The sequence below is a fragment of the Mustelus asterias genome, unplaced genomic scaffold, assembly GCF_964213995.1.
Source record: "Mustelus asterias unplaced genomic scaffold, sMusAst1.hap1.1 HAP1_SCAFFOLD_315, whole genome shotgun sequence".
Lineage (NCBI taxonomy): Eukaryota > Metazoa > Chordata > Chondrichthyes > Carcharhiniformes > Triakidae > Mustelus > Mustelus asterias.
The window spans coordinates 449,182-470,021 of record NW_027590278.1 but is presented as its reverse complement, the minus strand read 5'-3'; the positions used below and the strand labels follow the sequence as shown (position 1 = coordinate 470,021).

The window sequence follows — 20,840 nt, the reverse complement described above, 5'->3', positions numbered from 1 at the left end:
CGACAGGGCATAGTTTACAATTGGGGGAGAGGTAATTATGATGGAATCAATCGGGAATTAGGAAGCATAGGATGGGAACAAAAATTGTCAGGCAAAGGCACTAATGATAAGTGGAACCTTTTCAAGGAACAAATACTGCGTGTCCTTGATAGGTATGTCCCTGCCAGGCAGAGAGGAAATGGCCGAGTGAGGGAACCATGGTTCACAAAAGAGGTGGAATGTCTTGTCAAGAGGAAGAAGGAAGCGTATGTTAGATTGAGAAAACAAGGTTCAGTTGGCTCGATGGAGGGTTATAAGTTAGCAAGAAATGAGCTGAAAAAGGGGCTTAGGAGAGCTAGGAGGGGGCATGAGAAGTCCTTGGCGGGTCGGATCAAGGAAAACCCCAAGGCTTTTTACTCTTATGTGAGGAATAAAAGAATGACCAGGGTGAGGCTGGGGCCGGTCAAGGACGGCAGTGGGAATTTGTGCATGGAGTCAGAAGAGATAGGAGAGGTGATGAATGAATACTTTTCTTCGGTGTTCACCAAGGAGAGGGGCCATGTTTTTGAGGAAGAGAGGGTGTCACAGGCTGATAGGCTGGAGGAAGTAGATGTTTGGAGGGAAGATGTACTAGCAATTTTGAATAAACTGAAAGTTGATAAGTCCCCTGGGCCTGATGAAATATATCCTAGGATTCTTTGGGAGGCAAGGGATGAGATAGCAGAGCCTTTGGCTTTGATCTTTGCGTCCTCACTGTCCATGGGGGTGGTGCCAGAGGACTGGAGAGTGGCGAATGTGGTTCCTCTGTTTAAGAAAGGGAATAGAAATGACCCTGGTAATTTTAGGCCGGTTAGTCTTACTTCGGTTGTTGGTAAGTTGATGGAAAACGTCCTTAGGGATAGGATTTATGACCATTTAGAAAGATGCAGCTTAATTTGGGATAGTCAGCATGGGTTTGTGAAGGGCAAGTCTTGCCTCACAAATTTGATAGAATTTTTTGAGGAGGTAACTAAGTGTGTTGATGAAGGTAGTGCAGTTGATGTCATATACATGGATTTTAGTAAGGCGTTTGATAACGGTCGGCTTATGAAGAAAGTAAGGATGTGTGGGATAGGGGGAAGTTTGGCCGATTGGATAGGTAACTGGCTATCTAACAGAAGACAGAGGGTGGTGGTGGATGGAAAATTTTCGGACTGGAAACCGGTTACCAGCGGAGTGCCACAGGGATCAGTGCTTGGTCCTCTGTTATTTGTAATTTTTATAAATGACTTGGAGGAGGGGGCTGAAGGGTGGATCAGTAAATTTGCTGATGACACCAAGATTGGGGGAGTAGTGGATGAGATGGAGGGCTGTTGTAGGCTGCAAAGAGATATAGATAGGATGCAGAGCTGGGCTGAAAAATGGCAAATGGAGTTTAACCCTGACAAATGCGAGGTGATTCATTTTGGTAGGACAAATTTAAATGTGGATTACAGGGTCAAAGGTAGGGTTCTGAGGAATGTGGAGGAACAGAGAGATCTTGGGGTTCATATCCATAGATCTCTGAAGGTTGCCACTCAAGTGGATAGAGCCATGAAGAAGGCCTATAGTGTGTTGGCGTTCATTAACAGGGGGTTTGAGTTTAAGAGCCTTGGGGTTATGCTGCAACGGTACAAGAACTTGGTGAGACCACATTTGGAATATTGTGTGCAGTTCTGGTCACCTCACTCCAAGAAGGATGTGGAGACACTGGAAAGAGTGCAGAGGAGATTTACCAGGATGCTGCCTGGTTTGGAGGGTAGGTCTTATGAGGAAAGGTTGAGGGAACTTGGGCTTTTCTCTTTGGAGCAGAGGAGGTTGAGAGGAGACTTGATAGAGGTTTATAAGATGATGAGGGGGATAGATAGAGTGAACGTTCAAAGACTATTTCCTCGGGTGAATGGAGCGGTAACTAGGGGGCATAACTATAGGGTTCATGGTGGGAGATATAGGAAGGATGTCCGAGGTGGGTTTTTTACTCAGAGAGTGCTTGGGGTGTGGAATGGACTGCCTGCAGGGATAGTGGAGTCAGAAACTTTAGGAACATTTAAGAAGCTATTGGATAGGCACATGGTGTTGGATTGGGGGAAGGCTAACTTTAGTGGGATTAGGCAGAAATTGGCAGCTCTTGATTGGGAGAGGCTGTTTGAGGGTAAATCCACCTCTGGCATGTGGGAGTCTTTTAAGGAACAGTTGTTAGGGCTACAGGACAGGCATGTGCCTGTAAAAAAGAAGGATAGGAAGGGTAGGATTCGAGAACCGTGGATAACCAGGGAAATTGAGGGACTGGTCAAAAAGAAAAGAGAGGCGTATGTTAGGTCCAGGCAGCTAAAAACGGAGGGAGCTCTGGAGGAGTACAAAGAAAGTAGGAAAGAACTCAAACGGGGAATTAGAAGAGCAAAAAGGGGTCACGAAATGTTCTTGGCAGACAGGATCAAGGAGAATCCCAAGGCATTTTATTCATACGTTAGGAACAAAAGGGTTGTCAGGGAAAAAATCGGACCTCTCAGGGACAAAAGTGGGGAATTATGCTTGGAGCCCAAAGAAGTAGGGGAGATCCTAAATGAATACTTTGCGTCGGTATTCACAAAGGAGAGGGATGCTTTGGCTGGGAGTGTCTCGGAGGGGAGTGTTGAACCGTTGGAGAAAATCTCCATTACAAAGGAGGAAGTGTTAGGTTTGTTAGAGAATATAAAGACTGACAAATCCCCAGGGCCTGATGGAATCTATCCAAGGCTGCTCAGGGAGACGGGAGATGAAATCGCTGGGCCTCTGACGCAAATCTTTGTCTCGTCACTGGACGCAGGTGAGGTCCCAGAGGATTGGAGGATAGCTAATGTGGTCCCGTTATTTAAGAAGGGTAGGAAGGATAACCCGGGTAATTATAGGTCGGTGAGCTTGACGTCCGTGGTGGGGAAGTTGTTGGAGAAGATTCTTAGAGATAGGATGTATGCGCATTTAGAAAGGAATAAACTCATTAACGATAGTCAGCATGGTTTTGTGAGAGGGAGGTCATGCCTCACTAACCTGGTGGAGTTTTTTGAAGAAGTGACCAAAATGGTTGACGAGGGAAGGGCCGTGGATGTCGTCTATATGGACTTTAGTAAAGCGTTTGACAAAATCCCTCATGGTAGGCTGGTGAAAAAGGTTGGATCTCATGGGATAAAGGGGGAGGTGGCTAGATGGGTGGAGAACTGGCTTGGTCACAGAAGACAGAGGGTGGTAGTGGAAGGGTCTTTTTCCGGCTGGAGGCCTGTGACTAGTGGTGTTCCGCAGGGCTCTGTATTGGGACCTCTGCTGTTTGTGATTTATATAAATGATCTGGAAGAAGGTGTAACTGGGGTGATCAGTAAGTTTGCGGACGACACAAAATTGGCAGGACTTGCAGATAGTGAGGAGCATTGTCAGAAGCTACAGAAGGATATAGATAGGCTGGAAATTTGGGCAAAGAAATGGCAGATGGAGTTCAATCCTGATAAATGCGAAGTGATGCATTTTGGTAGAAATAATGTAGGGAGGAGCTATACGATAAATGGCAGAACCATAAAGGGTGTAGATACACAGAGGGACCTGGGTGTGCAAGTCCACAGATCCTTGAAAGTGACGTCACAGGTGGAGAAGGTGGTGAAGAAGGCATATGGCATGCTTGCCTTTATAGGACGCGGCATAGAGTATAAAAGTTGGGGTCTGATGTTGCAGATGTATAGAACGTTGGTTCGGCCGCATTTGGAATACTGCGTCCAGTTCTGGTCGCCACACTACCAGAAGGACGTGGAGGCTTTGGAAAGAGTACAGAGGAGGTTTACCAGGATGTTGCCTGGAATGGAGGGGCTTAGTTATGAGGAGAGATTGGGTAAACTGGGGTTGTTCTCCCTGGAAAGACGGAGGATGAGGGGAGACTTAATAGAGGTGTATAAAATTATGAAAGGCATAGATAGGGTGAACGGTGGGAAGCTTTTCCCCAGGTCGGTGGTGACGTTCACGAGGGGTCATAGGTTCAAGGTGAAGGGGGGGAGGTTTAACACAGATATCAGAAGGACATATTTTACACAGAGGGTGGTGGGGGCCTGGAATGCGCTGCCAGGCAAGGTGGTGGAGGCGGACACACTGGGAACGTTTAAGACTTATCTAGAAAGCCATATGAACGGAGTGGGAATGGAGGGATACAAAAGAATGGTCTAGGTTTGGACCAGGGAGCGGCGCGGGCTTGGAGGGCTGAAGGGCCTGTTCCTGTGCTGTATTGTTCTTTGTTCTTTGTTCTTGTTCTTTGTATGGAGTACTTCGGGATGATAGGGAGGAAATAGCTTGATCTGGATTTCAGACAAAGCTCTGCACAACATCGTGGGCCGAGGGGCCTGTTCTGTGCTGTACTGTTCTATGTTCTATGTTCTATGTAGCATCCTCATAAATCTTTTTTGCACTCTTTCTAGTTTAATAATATCCTTTCTAAGAACATAAGAAATAGGAGCAGGAGTAGGCCATCTAGCCCCTCGAGCCTGCCCCGCCATTCAATAAGATCATGGCTGATCTGACGTGGATCAGTACCACTTACCCACCTGATCCCCATAACCCTTAATTCCCTTACCGATCAGGAATCCATCCATCCGCGCTTTAAACATATTCAGCGAGGTAGCCTCCACCACCTCAGTGGGCAGAGAATTCCAGAGATTCACCACCCTCTGGGAGAAGAAGTTCCTCCTCAACTCTGTCTTAAACCGACCCCCCTTTATTTTGAGGCTGTGTCCTCTAGTTTTAACTTCCTTACTAAGTGGAAAGAATCTCTCCGCCTCCACCCTATCCAGCCCCCGCATTATCTTATAAGTCTCCATAAGATCCCCCCTCATCCTTCTAAACTCCAACGAGTACAAACCCAATCTCCTCAGCCTCTCCTCATAATCCAAACCCCTCATCTCCAGTATCAACCTGGTGAACCTTCTCTGCACTCCCTCCAATGCCAATATATCCTTCCTCATATAAGGGGACCAATACTGCACACAGTATTCCAGCTGCGGCCTCACCAATGCCCTGTACAGGTGCATCAAGACAGCCCTGCTTTTATATTCTATCCCCCTCGCAATATAGGCCAACATCCCATTTGCCTTCTTGATCACCTGTTGTACCTGCAGACTGGGCTTTTGCGTCTCATGCACAAGGACCCCCAGGTCCCTTTGCACGGTAGCATGTTTTAATTTGTTTCCATTGAGATAGTAATCCCATTTGTTATTATTTCCTCCAAAGTGTATAACCTCGCATTTCTCAACGTTATACTCCATTTGCCATATCCTCGCCCACTCACTCAGCGTGCCCAAATCTCTCTGCAGATCTTCTCCGTCCTCCACACGATTCACTTTTCCACTTATCTTTGTGTCGTCTGCAAACTTCGTTACCCTACACTCCGTCCCCTCCTCCAGATCATCTATATAAATGGTAAATAGTTGCGGCCCGAGTACCGATCCCTGCGGCACGCCACTAGTTACCTTCCTCCAACCGGAAAAACACCCATTTATTCCGACTCTTTGCTTCCTGTCGGATAGCCAGTCCCCAATCCACTTTAACACACTACCCCCAACTCCATGTGCCCTAATCTTCTTCAGCAGCCTTTTATGGGGCACCTTATCAAACGCCTTTTGGAAATCCAAAAACGCCGCATCCACCGGTTCTCCTCCATCAACCGCCCTAGTCACATCTTCATAAAAATCCAGGAGTCTCTTAAAAGTCCCTATTGAGTTTGCCTCCACCACCACTGACGGCAGCCGATTCCACTCGCCCACCACCCTCTGTGTGAAAAACTTACCCCTAACATTTCCCCTGTACCTCCCCCCCAGCACCTTAAACCTGTGTCCTCTCGTAGCAGCCATTTCCACCCTGGGAAAAAGCCTCTGACAGTCCACCCGATCTATGCCTCTCAACATCTTATATACCTCTATTAGGTCTCCTCTCATCCTACGTCTCTCCAAGGAGAAAAGACCGAGCTTCCTCAGCCTATCCTCATAAGGCATGCCTCTCAATCCAGGCAACATCCTTGTAAATCTCCTCTGCACCCTTTCAATCTTTTCCTCATCTTTCCTGTAATGAGGTGACCAGAACTGAGCACAGTACTCCAAGTGGGGTCTGACGAGGGTCTTATACAGCTGCATCATTATCCCCGGACTCCGAAACTCAGTCCCTCGATTGATAAAGGCCAGCATACCATACGCCTTCTTAACCACCTCCTCCACCTGCGGGGTCGATTTTAAAGTCCTATGGACCCGGACCCAAAGTTCCTTCTGATCCTCTACAGTACTAAGAGTCTTTCCCTTTATATTGTACTCCTTCATCCCATTTGACCTGCCAAAATGGACCACTACGCATTTATCTGGGTTGAAGTCCATCTGCCACTTCTCCGTCCAGTCTTGCATCCTATCTATGTCCCTCTGTAACTTCTGACATCCCTCCAGACTATCCACAACCCCACCAACCTTCGTGTCGTCGGCAAACTTACCAACCCATCCCTCCACTTCCTCATCCAGGTCATTTATGAAAATGTCAAACAGCAAGGGTCCCAGAACAGATCCCTGGGGCACATAATGAATGAAATAATCATAATGAATGGCGGAGCAGGCTCGAAGGGCTGAATGGCCTCCTCCTGTTCCGAGGTTTCTATGTAACATCAGGAAATCTTCACTGCATTCATCGACTAGTCTGAAGCATTGAACTCAGTAAATCATGAAGTTCTGTGGCTTGAAACTGAAGGATGAACATGGAGCAGGCAGTCCAATCTACTCACGCTGGGATAACCTGGCCCATTCCTGAGCTTCTTTAGGCCTAAAAGGTAGGGATATGTTCGGCACAACTTGTGGGGCCGAAGGGCCTGTTTTGTGCTGTAGTTTTCTGTGTTTCTATGTTTCTTCCGCACAACCCGACACAATCAGACGCAGACCTGGTTACTTTGTGTGTTAATTTATTTTGAAATAATATAATTATATACACTGTTTAATTTTCACACACTTGCGAAACCGAAAGACATAACTTTACAAAAATGTTAAATTAATATTTTTTAAGAAGCAGGCAGAAATAAGGAACATTTTTTGTGAAGGTTACAAAGTGGAATCATCGGCAAAGCAGTTAAAGCAAAGTAAATTCTGCGGAAAATCGGGAATCTCTGGCAGCGAGGCAAACTGAGAAACACGTCTCCATCCAGACAGCCTGTCTCCCATCCCCGTTTCCCCTTTCCAGCATCTTCTGTTTTTATTTCACTAAAAGCTGTTTGGCACAAGATGGAGCCGCTCGGAGCCACTTGCACAACTGTCCCAATATTTGGTTCGATGTTGGGATGCGCATTTTACTCACATGTGGAGAGGAATCAATGTTAGACTGAACAAACAGGCCTGACCCACACACACCCGACACACACACCCGACTCACACACACCCGACTCACACACACCCGACACACACACACCCGACCCACACACACCCGACTCACACACACCCGACTCACACACACCCGACACACACACCCGACTCACACACACCCGACTCACACACACCCGACTCACACACACCCGACTCACACACACCCGACTCACACACACCCGACTCACACACACCCGACACACACACACCCGACTCACACACACCCGACTCACACACACCCGACTCACACACACCCGACTCACACACACCCGACTCACACACACCCGACTCACACACACCCGACTCACACACACCCGACTCACACACACCCGACTCACACACCCGACTCACACACACCCGACTCACACACACCCGACACACACACACCCGACTCACACACACCCGACACACACACACCCGACTCACACACACCCGACACACACACACCCGACACACACACACCCGACTCACACACACCCGACTCACACACACCCGACACACACACCCGACTCACACACACCCGACTCACACACACCCGACACACACACACCCGACCCACACACACCCGACTCACACACACCCGACTCACACACACCCGACACACACACCCGACTCACACACACCCGACTCACACACACCCGACTCACACACACCCGACTCACACACACCCGACTCACACACACCCGACTCACACACACCCGACACACACACACCCGACTCACACACACCCGACTCACACACACCCGACTCACACACACCCGACTCACACACACCCGACTCACACACACCCGACTCACACACACCCGACTCACACACACCCGACTCACACACCCGACTCACACACACCCGACTCACACACACCCGACACACACACGCCCGACTCACACACACCCGACACACACACACCCGACTCACACACACCCGACACACACACACCCGACACACACACACCCGACTCACACACACCCGACTCACACACACCCGACACACACACACCCGACTCACACACACCCGACTCACACACACCCGACACACACACACCCGACTCACACACACCCGACCCACACACACCCGACTCACACACACCCGACACACACACACCCGACTCACACACACCCGACTCACACACACCCGACTCACACACACCCGACTCACACACACCCGACCCACACACACCCGACCCACACACACCCGACTCACACACACCCGACTCACACACACCCGACTCACACACACACCCGACCCACACACACCCGACCCACACACACCCGACTCACACACACCCGACTCACACACACCCGACTCACACACACCCGACTCACACACACCCGACTCACACACACCCGACTCACACACACCCGACTCACACACACCCGACACACACACACCCGACTCACACACACCCGACTCACACACGCCCGACACACACACCCGACTCACACACACCCGACTCACACACACCCGACTCACACACACCCGACTCACACACACCCGACTCACACACACCCGACACACACACACCCGACTCACACACACCCGACACACACACCCGACTCACACACACCCGACTCACACACACCCGACCCACACACACCCGACTCACACACACCCGACACACACACACCCGACTCACACACACCCGACTCACACACACCCGACTCACACACACCCGACTCACACACACCCGACTCACACACACCCGACTCACACACACCCGACTCACACACACCCGACCCACACACACCCGACCCACACACACCCGACCCACACACACCCGACACACACACCCGACCCACACACACCCGACCCACACACACCCGACCCACACACACCCGACACACACACCCGACTCACACACACCCGACCCACACACACCCGACACACACACCCGACTCACACACACCCGACTCACACACACCCGACTCACACACACCCGACCCACACACACCCGACCCACACACACCCGACACACACACCCGACTCACACACACCCGACTCACACACACCCGACACACACACACCCGACTCACACACACCCGACTCACACACACCCGACTCACACACACCCGACACACACACCCGACTCACACACACCCGACGCACACACACCCGACTCACACACACCCGACTCACACACACCCGACTCACACACACCCGACTCACACACACCCGACTCACACACACCCGACTCACACACGCCCGACACACACACCCGACTCACACACACCCGACTCACACACACCCGACCCACACACACCCGACTCACACGCACCCGGCTCACACACGCCTGACCCACACACACCCGACTCACTCACGCCTGACCCACACACACCCGACTCACACACGCCCGACTCACACACGCCCGACACACACACCCGACTCACACACACCCGGCTCACACACGCCTGACCCACACACACCCGACTCACACACACCCGACACACACACACCCGACTCACACACACCCGACTCACACACACCCGACACACACACACCCGGCTCACACACGCCTGACCCACACACACCCGACTCACTCACGCCTGACCCACACACACCCGACTCACACACACCCGACTCACACACACCCGACACACACACCCGACTCACACACACCCGACTCACACACACCCGACTCACACACACCCGACACACACACCCGACTCACACACACCCGACTCACACACACCCGACTCACACACACCCGACACACACACGCCTGATCCACCCAATTCACACACACCCGACCCACACACACCCGACCCACACACACTCGACTCACACACGCCCGACTCACACATGCCCGACTCACACACGCCCGACTCACACACGCCCGACTCACACACACCCGGCTCACACACGCCTGACCCACTCACACCAGACTCACACACACCCGACTCACACACGCCCGACTCACACACGCCTGACCCACACACACCCGACCCACACACACCCGACTCACACACACCCGACTCACACACACCCGACTCACACACACCCGACTCACACACACCCGACTCACACACACCCGGCTCACACACACCCGGCTCACACACGCCTGACCTACACACACCCGACCCACACACACCAGACTCACACACGCCTGAACCACACACACCCGACTCACACACACCCGACTCACACACGCCCGACTCACACACGCCTGACCCACACACACCCGACTCACACACGCCTGACCCACACACACCCGACTCACACACAGCCGGCTCACACACGCCTGACTCACACACACCCAACTCACACACGCCTCACCCACACACACCCGACTCACACACGCCTGACCCACACACGCCCGACTCACGCACGCCTGACCTTCACACGCCCGACTCACACACACCCGGCTCACACACGCCTGACCCACACACACCTGACTCACACACGCCTGACCCACACACGCCTGACCCACACACACCCGACCCACACACGCCTGACCCACACACACCCGACCCACACACGCCTGACCCACACACACCCGACCCACACACGCCTGACCCACACACACCCGACCCACACACACCCGACCCACACATACCCGACCCACACACACCCGACTCACACACACCCGACCCACACACACCCGACTCACACATCCTGACCCACTCACACCCAACCCACATCCGACTCCCACACGCCTGACACACATACTCCCAATCCATGCATGAATGACACACACACACATATGTCCCTCACACGCCTGACCTACACACTAACACTTACGGACCCATGGGGCCCAGACACGCGACACACACAGCAGGGATACAGGCACACAGGAGCCAGACGCATGTGACCAGAATGTGAGACACAGATATGTGAGGCCCAGACACACACGGGGACACAGACACAGAGGACTGAAACACACGCGAACCAGAGATATTGGAACAGAACACTGAAAAATGAGATTGAGACAGAAATACCTTCCACACACACACACACACACACACGCACACACACACCCAAATACACACACACACACACAAATACACACACACACAAATACACACACAAATACAAATACACACACACACACACAAATACACACACACACACACACACACACACAAATACACACACACACAAACTCACAAATACACACACACACACCCTCACACTCACACAAGCACACACTCTCACACACACATTCACACACACAAACACACACACACACACTCACATACACGCACACACACAAACATTTACACACACACACACACACGCATGCACGCACACACATAAATGTACACAAACACACGCGCACACACACAGACTCACACACACACGGACACATACACGCAAACACACACGCACACATACACACTCACACACACACACATACAAACATCCACACACACGCACACACTCACATACAAAGACACTCACACACACACACACAGACACACAGCCCACACTAATCCTCCACATACGTCCTCTATCCCTCAGACACAAACCCCAACAAGACTGGAACACAGCACAATTTGCACATTCACGCATCAAGTTGAGTGTAGTGAGTGCTTATTTACTCCGATCATTCCAATTACACCTGTGTCTGCAGCCAGTTCCTTGGGTCCAGTTTAGAGCGGATATTTCTCCGGTTCGATCGCTCTGTAACGGGGTGACAGACTGCTTTTACGGGTGATTGAGTTGTGCTGTATTCACTCGAGTCTTCACTGGAGCTCATGCACACGTGAACATCATCCACTAGCTGTACCTGGCATCTCAAAGTCGATAGCTTGGAATCCAAGGAAAATGTTCGTGATCGGGGAAGGGGTTTCTCCCCATTAACCTCTGAGAAATCCTGGAGGTTCCAAGTCTTGGCCGTGCTATTATCCATTGGCTGGTTTTGTATCCAGTCAGAGGAGGAACCTACACTGTTTGAAATAATGCTGCCATCAGACAAGGCAACAATATTTCTCCAGACTGTTTTCTGATTGTTTTCAAAGAGTACATACCATGGAGGAAAGACAACTTCACCAAGTCCGCTGCCAATGGCCTGGGCTCGGCACCCAGAGTTCATATCATCAGGAGAGTCAATAGCTGTAAAGAGAACAGAAAATAAGGTTCAATTCAGCAGCAGAAAGGCATATCTTTTAAAAGTTTTTTAAAGTTTTAAAGTTTTAAAGTTTATTTATTAGTCAGGGGAGGGCCTGGGTGGGATTGTGGTCGGTGCAGACTCGATGGGCCGAATGGCCTCCTTCTGCACTGTAGGGTTTCTATGTTTCTATGTTTCTTACATTAACACTGCAATGGAGTTACTGTGAAATCCCCCTAGTCGCCACACTCCGGCACCTGTTCGGGCCAATGCACCCTGACCAGCACGTCTTTCAGACTGAGGGAGGAAACCGGAGCACCCGGAGGAAACCCACGCAGACACGGGGAGAATGTGCAGACTCCACACAGACAGTGACCCGAGCCGGGAATCAAACCCAGGTCTCTGGCACTGTGAGGCAGCAGTGCTAACCACTGTGCCACCGTGCCACCCCTCTTAATTTAAACATGATTAATTTAATGAGCTTGATCAACTTATTCCAATGGAGGAGTTCAGAAAATCAAGGCGCCTTGAAAGGTGCGGTCACATCAGGAATCAAACTGGGGTCTGGGAGGAGAGAGAATGTGAGCCAAATACCGTCAAGCTGGACTTTTTATTTTTTACTCACGTGGGGAGCGGGGGGAGGGGAGGGCTGGTATCTCATTGGGCCATTTCAGAGGGCAGTTAAGAGTCAACCACATTGTTGTGGGTCTGGAGTCACATGGAGGCCAGACTGGGTAAGGACAGCAGATTTCCTTCCCTAAAGGACATTAGTGACCCAGATGGGTTTTTACAGCAATCGACAATGGTTTCATGGTCATCAGTTATCTTTTAATTGCAGATATTTATGGGATTCAAATTTCACCATCTGCCGTGGTGGGATTTGAACCTTGATTATCGTGCATCAGTCGCTGAGAGTAAGCGTGCAGGTACAGCAGGCAGTAAAGAAGGCAAATGGTATGTTGGCCTTCATAGCGAGAGGATTTGAGTACAGGGATAGGGATGTTTTGCTGCAATTGTACAGGGCGTTGGTGAGGCCACACCTGGAGTATTGTGTGTAGTTTTGGTCTCCTTATCTGAGGAAGGATGTCCTTGCTATAGAGGGAGTTCATGGAAAACAGATACCTGGGAGCACCACCATCTGCACACATGAGGACGGCCTCAACCGGGATCTTGGGTTCATGTCACACTATCTGTAACCCCCACAACTTGCCTGGGCTTGCAAAATTTCACTAACTGTCCTGTCTGGAGACAATACACATCTCTTTAACCTGTGCTTAATGCTCCCTCCCCTCACATTGTCTGTTCCTTTAAGACTTGATTACCTGTAAAGACTCTCATTTCAACCATTATTTTGTAAATTGAGTTTGTGTCTTTATATGCCCTGTTTGTGAACAGATCTCCCACTCACCTGACGAAGGAGCAGTGCTTCGAAAGCTTGTGGCTTTTGCTCCCAAATAAACCTGTTGGACTTTAACCTGGTGTTGTTAGACTTCTTACTTAATGTAAGGGGCCAGGGACAGACTCGGATCGGCTTGTGAAGCAGAGTAGTGAGAGACTTCGAGGAATTAGACTGTACAAGAGGATGACAGATAGTTTGGACATGAGGAATTCAGAAAAACTAAGGGTGAAGGGACAAGAGCCGCACACGAAGGGTGGCGGCAGGGTAGGTCCCAGGGTAGAGGCCTCCAGTGAGAGAATAATGAGTGGAAACAGCAGTGACAGAGGATGGAAAATGATAGACAAGCAGTGAGGCAGACAGAGCACCAGCAGGCGGTATTACGAGTTTGAGAGATTGAGGTCTGGAACATCCAGTTTAGAAAGTGAGGTTGAGTCGAAGGTGCAGAGTTTAAAATAATGGGTTAAACCAGAATAACTTCTTGAAATTCCTTCACCTTGAAAATGATCAGTGGCCATCTTAAAAAAAACAGGAACTGGACAGATTTTGAGAAGCTGGGAGTGAAACTTTCGGAGCTGCATCAATCCCAGTGGCTAAAGGTTCCGACTGAAAGGGAACGATTTCAGTCGATTTGGAGTTGCATTGCTCCGGGACTTGTGTCTGTGATTGGTTCCAATGGCACTGCTGTGGGACGGATAATTGAAATATTGGGATGTGGATGAAAACCTCTTGTGAGGTTCGAAGACAATTGGCAATGAAAAGATCATTTTAGAATTCGATTCTGAGAAGAGATTCAGTGTGGGATTTTTAATCGCTTGCCAAGGAAAAGAGTGATGATGTAATGACATCCACCTGAGAACGAGACTCCACTCCCTTTTGAAAGGAGCAGAGAATTCACCCATTCTGCCCCAGGGAGGACGGATCTTTGTGTTTCAAGATTTGAGGAGCTTCGGGAATTTATTTATACTTTTCAATATAGTAAAAATCATCAACCTTAATCAAAATCTGATAGGGGGAGGAGTGAAGGGGGAGTGAGGGGGGGGGGGGGGAGTGAGGGGGGAGTGAGGGGGGAGTGAGGGGGGAGTGAGGGGGAGGAGTGAGGGGGGAGTGAGGGAGGGAGTGAAGGGGGAGTGAGGGGGGGAGTGAGGGGGGGAGTGAGGGGGGGAGTGAGGGGGGGAGTGAGGGGGGAGTGAGAGGGCAGTGATGGGGGTGGGGGGGTGAGGGAGGGGGGAGTGAGGGAGGGAGTGGGGGGGTGTGAGGGGGGAATGAGGGGGTGAGTGAGGGGTGAGTGAGGGGAGAGTCAGGGGGGAGTGAGGGGGGTGTGAGGGGGGAGTGAGGGGTGAGTGAGGAAGGGGGGAGTGAGGGGTGAGTGAGGGAGGGTGAGTGAGGGGTGAGTGAGGGAGGGGGGAGTGAGGGGCGGAGTGAGGGGGAAGTGAGGGGGGAGTTAGGGGGGAGTGAGGGGAGAGTCAGGGGGAGTGAGGGGGGAGTGAGGGAGGAGTGAGTGGGGAGTGAGGGGTGAGTGAAGGGTGAGTGAAGGGTGAGTGAGGGGGCAGTGATGGGGGTGGGGGGTGAGGGGGGAGTGAGTGGGGAGTGAGGGGGAGTGAGGGGAGAGTGAGGGGGAGAGAGGGAGGGGGTGGGGGGGGTGAGGGGGGAGTGAGGGGGGAGTGAGGGGGTGGGGGGGTGAGGGGGGAGTGAGTGGGGAGTGAGTGGGGACAAAGAACACAGAACAGTACAGCACAGTACAGGCCCTTCGGCCCTCAATGTTGTGCCGAGCTTTGTCCGAAACCAAGATCAAGCTATCCCACTCCCTATCATCCTGGTGTGCTCCATGTGCCTATCCAATAACCGCTTGAAAGTTCCTAAAGTGTCTGACTCCACTATCACCGGAGGCAGTCCATTCCACACCGAATCACTCTCTGAATAAAGAACCTACCTCGGACATCCCTCCTATATCTCCCACCATGAACCTTATAGTTATGCCCCCTAGTAACAGCTACATCCACCCGAGGAAATAGTCTCTGAACGTCCACTCTATCTATCCCCCTCATCATCTTATAAACCTCTATTAAGTCGCCTGTCAACCTCCTCTGCTCTAAAGAGAAAAGCACCAGCTCCCTCAACCTTTCCTCATCAGACCTACCCTCCAAACCAGGCAGCATCTTGGTAAATCTCCTTTCCACTCTTTCCAATGCTTCCACATCCTTCTTATAGTGAGGTGGCCAGAACTGCACACAATATTCCAAATGTGGTCTCACCAAGGTCCTGTACAGTTGCAGCATAACCCCACGGCTCTTAAACTCCAACCCCCTGTTAATAAAAGCTAACACACTATAGGCCTTCTTCACGGCTCTATCCACCTTAGTGACAACCTTTAGAGATCTGTGGATATGAACCCAAGATCTCTCTGTTCCTCCACAGTCTTCAGAACCCTACCTTTGACCCTGTAATCCGCATTCAAATTTGTCCTACCAAAATGAATCACCTCACATTTATCAGGGTTAAACTCCATCTGCCATTTTCTGGCCCAGCTCTGCATCCTATCTATGTCTCTTTGCAGCCTACAACAGCCCTCCACCTCATCCACTACTCCACCAATCTTGGGGTCATCAGCAAATTTACTGATCCACCCTTCAGCCCCCTCCTCTAAGTCATTAATAAAAATCACAAAGAGCAGAGGACCAAGCACCGATCCCTGCGGCACTCCGCTAGCAACCTGCCTCCAGTCCGAAAATTTTCCATCGACCACCACCCTCTGTCTTCTATGAGATACAGTACGAAGTCTCACAACACCAGGTTAAAGTCCAACAGGTTTATTTGGTAGCAAACACCAGAAGTTTTCGGAGCGCTGCTCCTTCGTCAGATGGAGTGGAAATGTGCTCTCAAACAGTGCACAGACCCCAGTCCAACGCCGGCATCTCCACTTCGATCAGACAGCCAGTTACTTATCCAATTGGCCAAATTTCCCTCTATCCCACACCTCCTTATTTTCTTCATGAGCTGACCATGGGGAACCTTATCAAACGCCTTACTAAAATCCATGTATACGACATCAACTGCTCTACCTTCATCTACACACTTAGTTACCTCCTCAAAGAATTCAATCAAATTTGTGAGGCAAGACTTACCCTTCACAAATCCATGTTGACTATCCCGGATTAAGCTACATCTTTCCAAATGGTCATAAATCCTATCCCTCAGGACCTTTTCCATTAACTTACCGACCACCGAAGTAAGACTAACTGGCCTATAATTACCAGGGTCATTTCTATTACCTTTCTTGAACAGAGGAACAACATTCGCCATTCTCCAGTCCTCTGGCACTATCCCCATGGACAGTGAGGACCCAAAGATCAAAGTTGCCAGTCAAGTGGATAGAGCTGTGAAGAAGGCCTATAGTGTGTTAGCTTTTATTAACAGGGGGTTGGAGTTTAGGAGCCGTGGGGTTATGCTGCAACTGTACAGGACCTTGGTGAGACCACATTTGGAATATTGCGTGCAGTTCTGGTCACCTCACTATAAGAAGGATGTGGAAGCGCTGGAAAGAGTGCAGAGGAGATTTACCAGGATGCTGCCTGGTTTGGAGGGTAGGTCATATGAGGAAAGGTTGAGGGAGCTAGGGCTGTTCTCTCTGGAGCGGAGGAGGCTGAGGGGAGACTTAATAGAGGTGTATAAAATGATGAAGGGGATAGATAGAGTGAACGTTCAAAGACTATTTCCTCGGGTGGATGGAGCTATTACAAGGGGGCATAACTATAGGGTTCGTGGTGGGAGATACAGGACGGATATCAGAGGTAGGTTCTTTACGCAGAGAGTGGTTGGGGTGTGGAATGGACTGCCTGCAGTGATAGTGGAGTCAGACACTTTAGAAACATTGAAGCGGTTATTGGATAGGCACATGGAGCACACCAGGATGATAGGGAGTGGGATAGCTTGATCTTGGTTTCAGATAAAGCTCGGCACAACATCGTGGGCCGAAGGGCCTGTTCTGTGCTGTACTGTTCTATGTTCTAAAGCCAAAGGCTCTGCAATCTCATCCCTTGCCTCCCAAAGAATCCTAGGATATATCTCATCAGGCCCAGGGGACTTATCGACCCTCAGGTTTTTCAAAATTGCTAATACGTCTTCCCTCAGAACATCTACCTCCTCCAGCCTATCAGCCTGTATCACACACTCATCCTCAAAAACATGGCCCCTCTCCTTGGTGAACACTGAAGAAAAGTATTCATTCATCACCTCTCCTATCTCTTCTGACTCCATACACAAGTTCCCACTACTGTCCTTGACCGGCCCTAACCTCACCCTGATCATTCTTTTATTTCTCACATAAGAGTAAAAAGCCTTGGGGTTTTCCTTGATCCGACCTGCCAAGGACTTCTCATGCCCCCTCCTAGCTCTCCGAAGCCCTTTTTTTAGTTCATTCCTTGCTAACTTGTAACCCTCAAGTGACCCAACTGAACCTTGTTTTCTCATCCTTACATACGCTTCCTTTTGCCTCTTGACAAGACATTCAACCTCTTTTGAGAACCATGGTTCCCTCACTTGGCCATTTCCTCCCTGCCTGACAGGGACATACCTATCAAGGACACACAGGATTTGTTCCTTGAACAAGCTTCACTTTTCATTTGTGCCTTTCCCTGACAGTTTCTGTTCCCATCTTATGCTCCCTAATTCTTGCCTAATCGCATCATAATTATCCCTCCCCCAATTATAAACCTTGCTCTGCCGTATGGCCCTTTCCCTCTCCATTGTCAGGAGTAAAAGAATGACGAGGGTAAGATTAGGGCCAGTCAAGGACAGGAGTGGGAAGTTGTGCGTGGAGTCTGAAGAGATAGGAGAGGCACTAAATGAATATTTTTCGTCGGTATTCCCACTGGAGAGGGACAGTGTTGTTGAGGGGAGTACTGAGATGCAGGCTGTTGGACTGGGTTGGGATTGATGTTCAAAAGGAGGAGGTGTTAGCAATTCTGTAAAGGGTAAAAATAGATAAGTCCCCTGGGCCGGATGGGATTTATCCTAGGATTCTCTGGGAGGCTAGAGAGGAGATTGCAGAGCCTTTGGCTTTGATCTTTGGGTCGTCATTGTCTACAGGAACAGTGCCAGAAGACTGGAGGATAACAAATGTTGTCCCCTTGTTCAAAAAGGGGAGTAGGGACAACCCTGGTAATTATAGACCGGTGAGCCTTACTTCTGTTGTGGGCAAAGAATTGGAAAGGATTATAAGAGATAGGATTTATAATCACCTGGAAAGAAATAATTTGATTAGGGATAGTCAGCACGGTTTTGTGAAGGGTAGGTCGTGCCTCACAAACCTTATTGAGTTCTTTGAGAAGGTGACCAAAGAGGTGGATGAGGGTAAAGCGGTTGATGTGGTGTATATGGATTTCAGCAAAGCATTTAATAAGGTTCCCCATGGTAAGCTTTTGCAGAAAATACGGACACATGGGATTGAGGGTGATTTAGTCGTTTGGATCAGGAATTGGCTGGCTGTAAGAAAACAAAGGGTGGTGGTTGATGGGAAATATTCATCCTGGAGTTCAGTTACTACTGGTGTACCGCAAGGATCTGTTTTAGGGCCACTGCTGTTTGTCATTTTTATTAATGACCTGGATGAGGGCGTGGAAGGATGGATTAGTAAATTTGCGGATGACACTAAAGCCGATGGAGTTGTAGACAGTGCAGAGGGAAGTGGCAGGGTACGGTGTTGTGAGGTTGGACTTTCCTTTAACCTGGTGTTGTGAGACTTCTTACTGTGCTTACCCCAGTCCAACGCCGGCATCTCCACATCAAGGTTACAGAGGGACATAGATAAGCTGCAGAGCTGGGCTGAGAGGTGGCAAATGGAGTTTAATGCGGAAAAGTGTGACGTGATTCACTTTGGAAGGAGTAACAGGAATACAGAGTACTGGGCTAATGGTAAGATACTTGGTAGTGTGGATGAACAGAGGGATCTGGGTGTCCATGTGCATCGATCCCTGAAAGTTGACATCCAGGTTGATAGGGTTGTTAAGATGGCGTATGTTGTGTTAGCTTTTATTGGTAGAGGGATTGAGTTTCGGAGCCAGGAGGTCATGCTGCAACTGTACAAAACTCTGGTGCAGCCGCATTTGGAATATTGCGTACAGTTCTGGTCGCCGCATTATAGGAAAGATGTGGAAGTGTTGGAAAGGGTGCAGAGGAGATTTACCAGAATGTTGCCTGGTATGGTGGGAAAATCGTATGAGGAAAGGCTGAGGGGCTTGAGGTTGTTTTCGTTAGAGAGAAGAAGGTTAAGAGGTGACTTAATAGAGGCATACAAGATGATCAGAGGATTAGATAGGGTGGATAGTGAGAGCCTTTTTCCTCGGATGGTGTTGGCTAGCACGAGGGGACATAGCTTTAAATTGAGGGGTGATAGATATAGGACAGATGTTAGAGGTAGGTTCTTTACTCAGAGAGTAGTAAGGGCGTGGAATGCCCTGCCTGCAGCAGAAGTGGACTCGTCAACATTAAGAGCATTCAAATGGTTATTGGATAAACATATGGATGATATTGGAATAGTGTAGATTAGAGGGGCTTTAGATTGGTACCACTGGTCGGTGCAACATCGAGGGCCGAAGGGCCTGTACTGCGCTGTAATGTTCTATGTTCTATTGCAATAATGAAAGACACCGAATTGTGGTCACTAGCTCCAAAGTGCACTCCCACAACCAAATCTAACACTTAGAACCATAGAACCATAGAAAATTACAGCTCAGAAACAGGCCTTTTGGCCCTTCTTGTCTGTGCCGAACCATTTTATGCCTAGTCCCACTGACCTGCACTTGGACCATATCCCTCCACACCCCTCTCATCCATGAACCCGTCCAAGTTTTTCTTAAATGTTAAAAGTGACCCCGCATTTACCACTTTATCCGGCAGCTCATTCCACACTCCCACCACTCTCTGCGTGAAGAAGCCCCCCCTAATATTCCCTTTAAACTTTTCTCCTTTCACCCTTAACCCATGCCCTCTGGTTTTTTTCTCCCCGAGC

General features: G+C 50.0%; 1 protein-coding gene across 1 annotated transcript in view; it reads right to left on the bottom strand.

The window, feature by feature from the left end:
• Window positions 1–11,813: 11,813 nt before the first annotated feature.
• The window catches only part of rtkna (rhotekin a), a 412,303-nt gene continuing 403,276 nt past the window's right edge, over window positions 11,814–20,840 (bottom strand). The window contains exon 12 of the mRNA XM_078204370.1: window positions 11,814–12,440. Coding sequence (XP_078060496.1) covers window positions 11,941–12,440 — 500 coding nt within the window. The 3' untranslated portion in view covers window positions 11,814–11,940. The remainder of the gene's footprint in view (window positions 12,441–20,840) is intronic.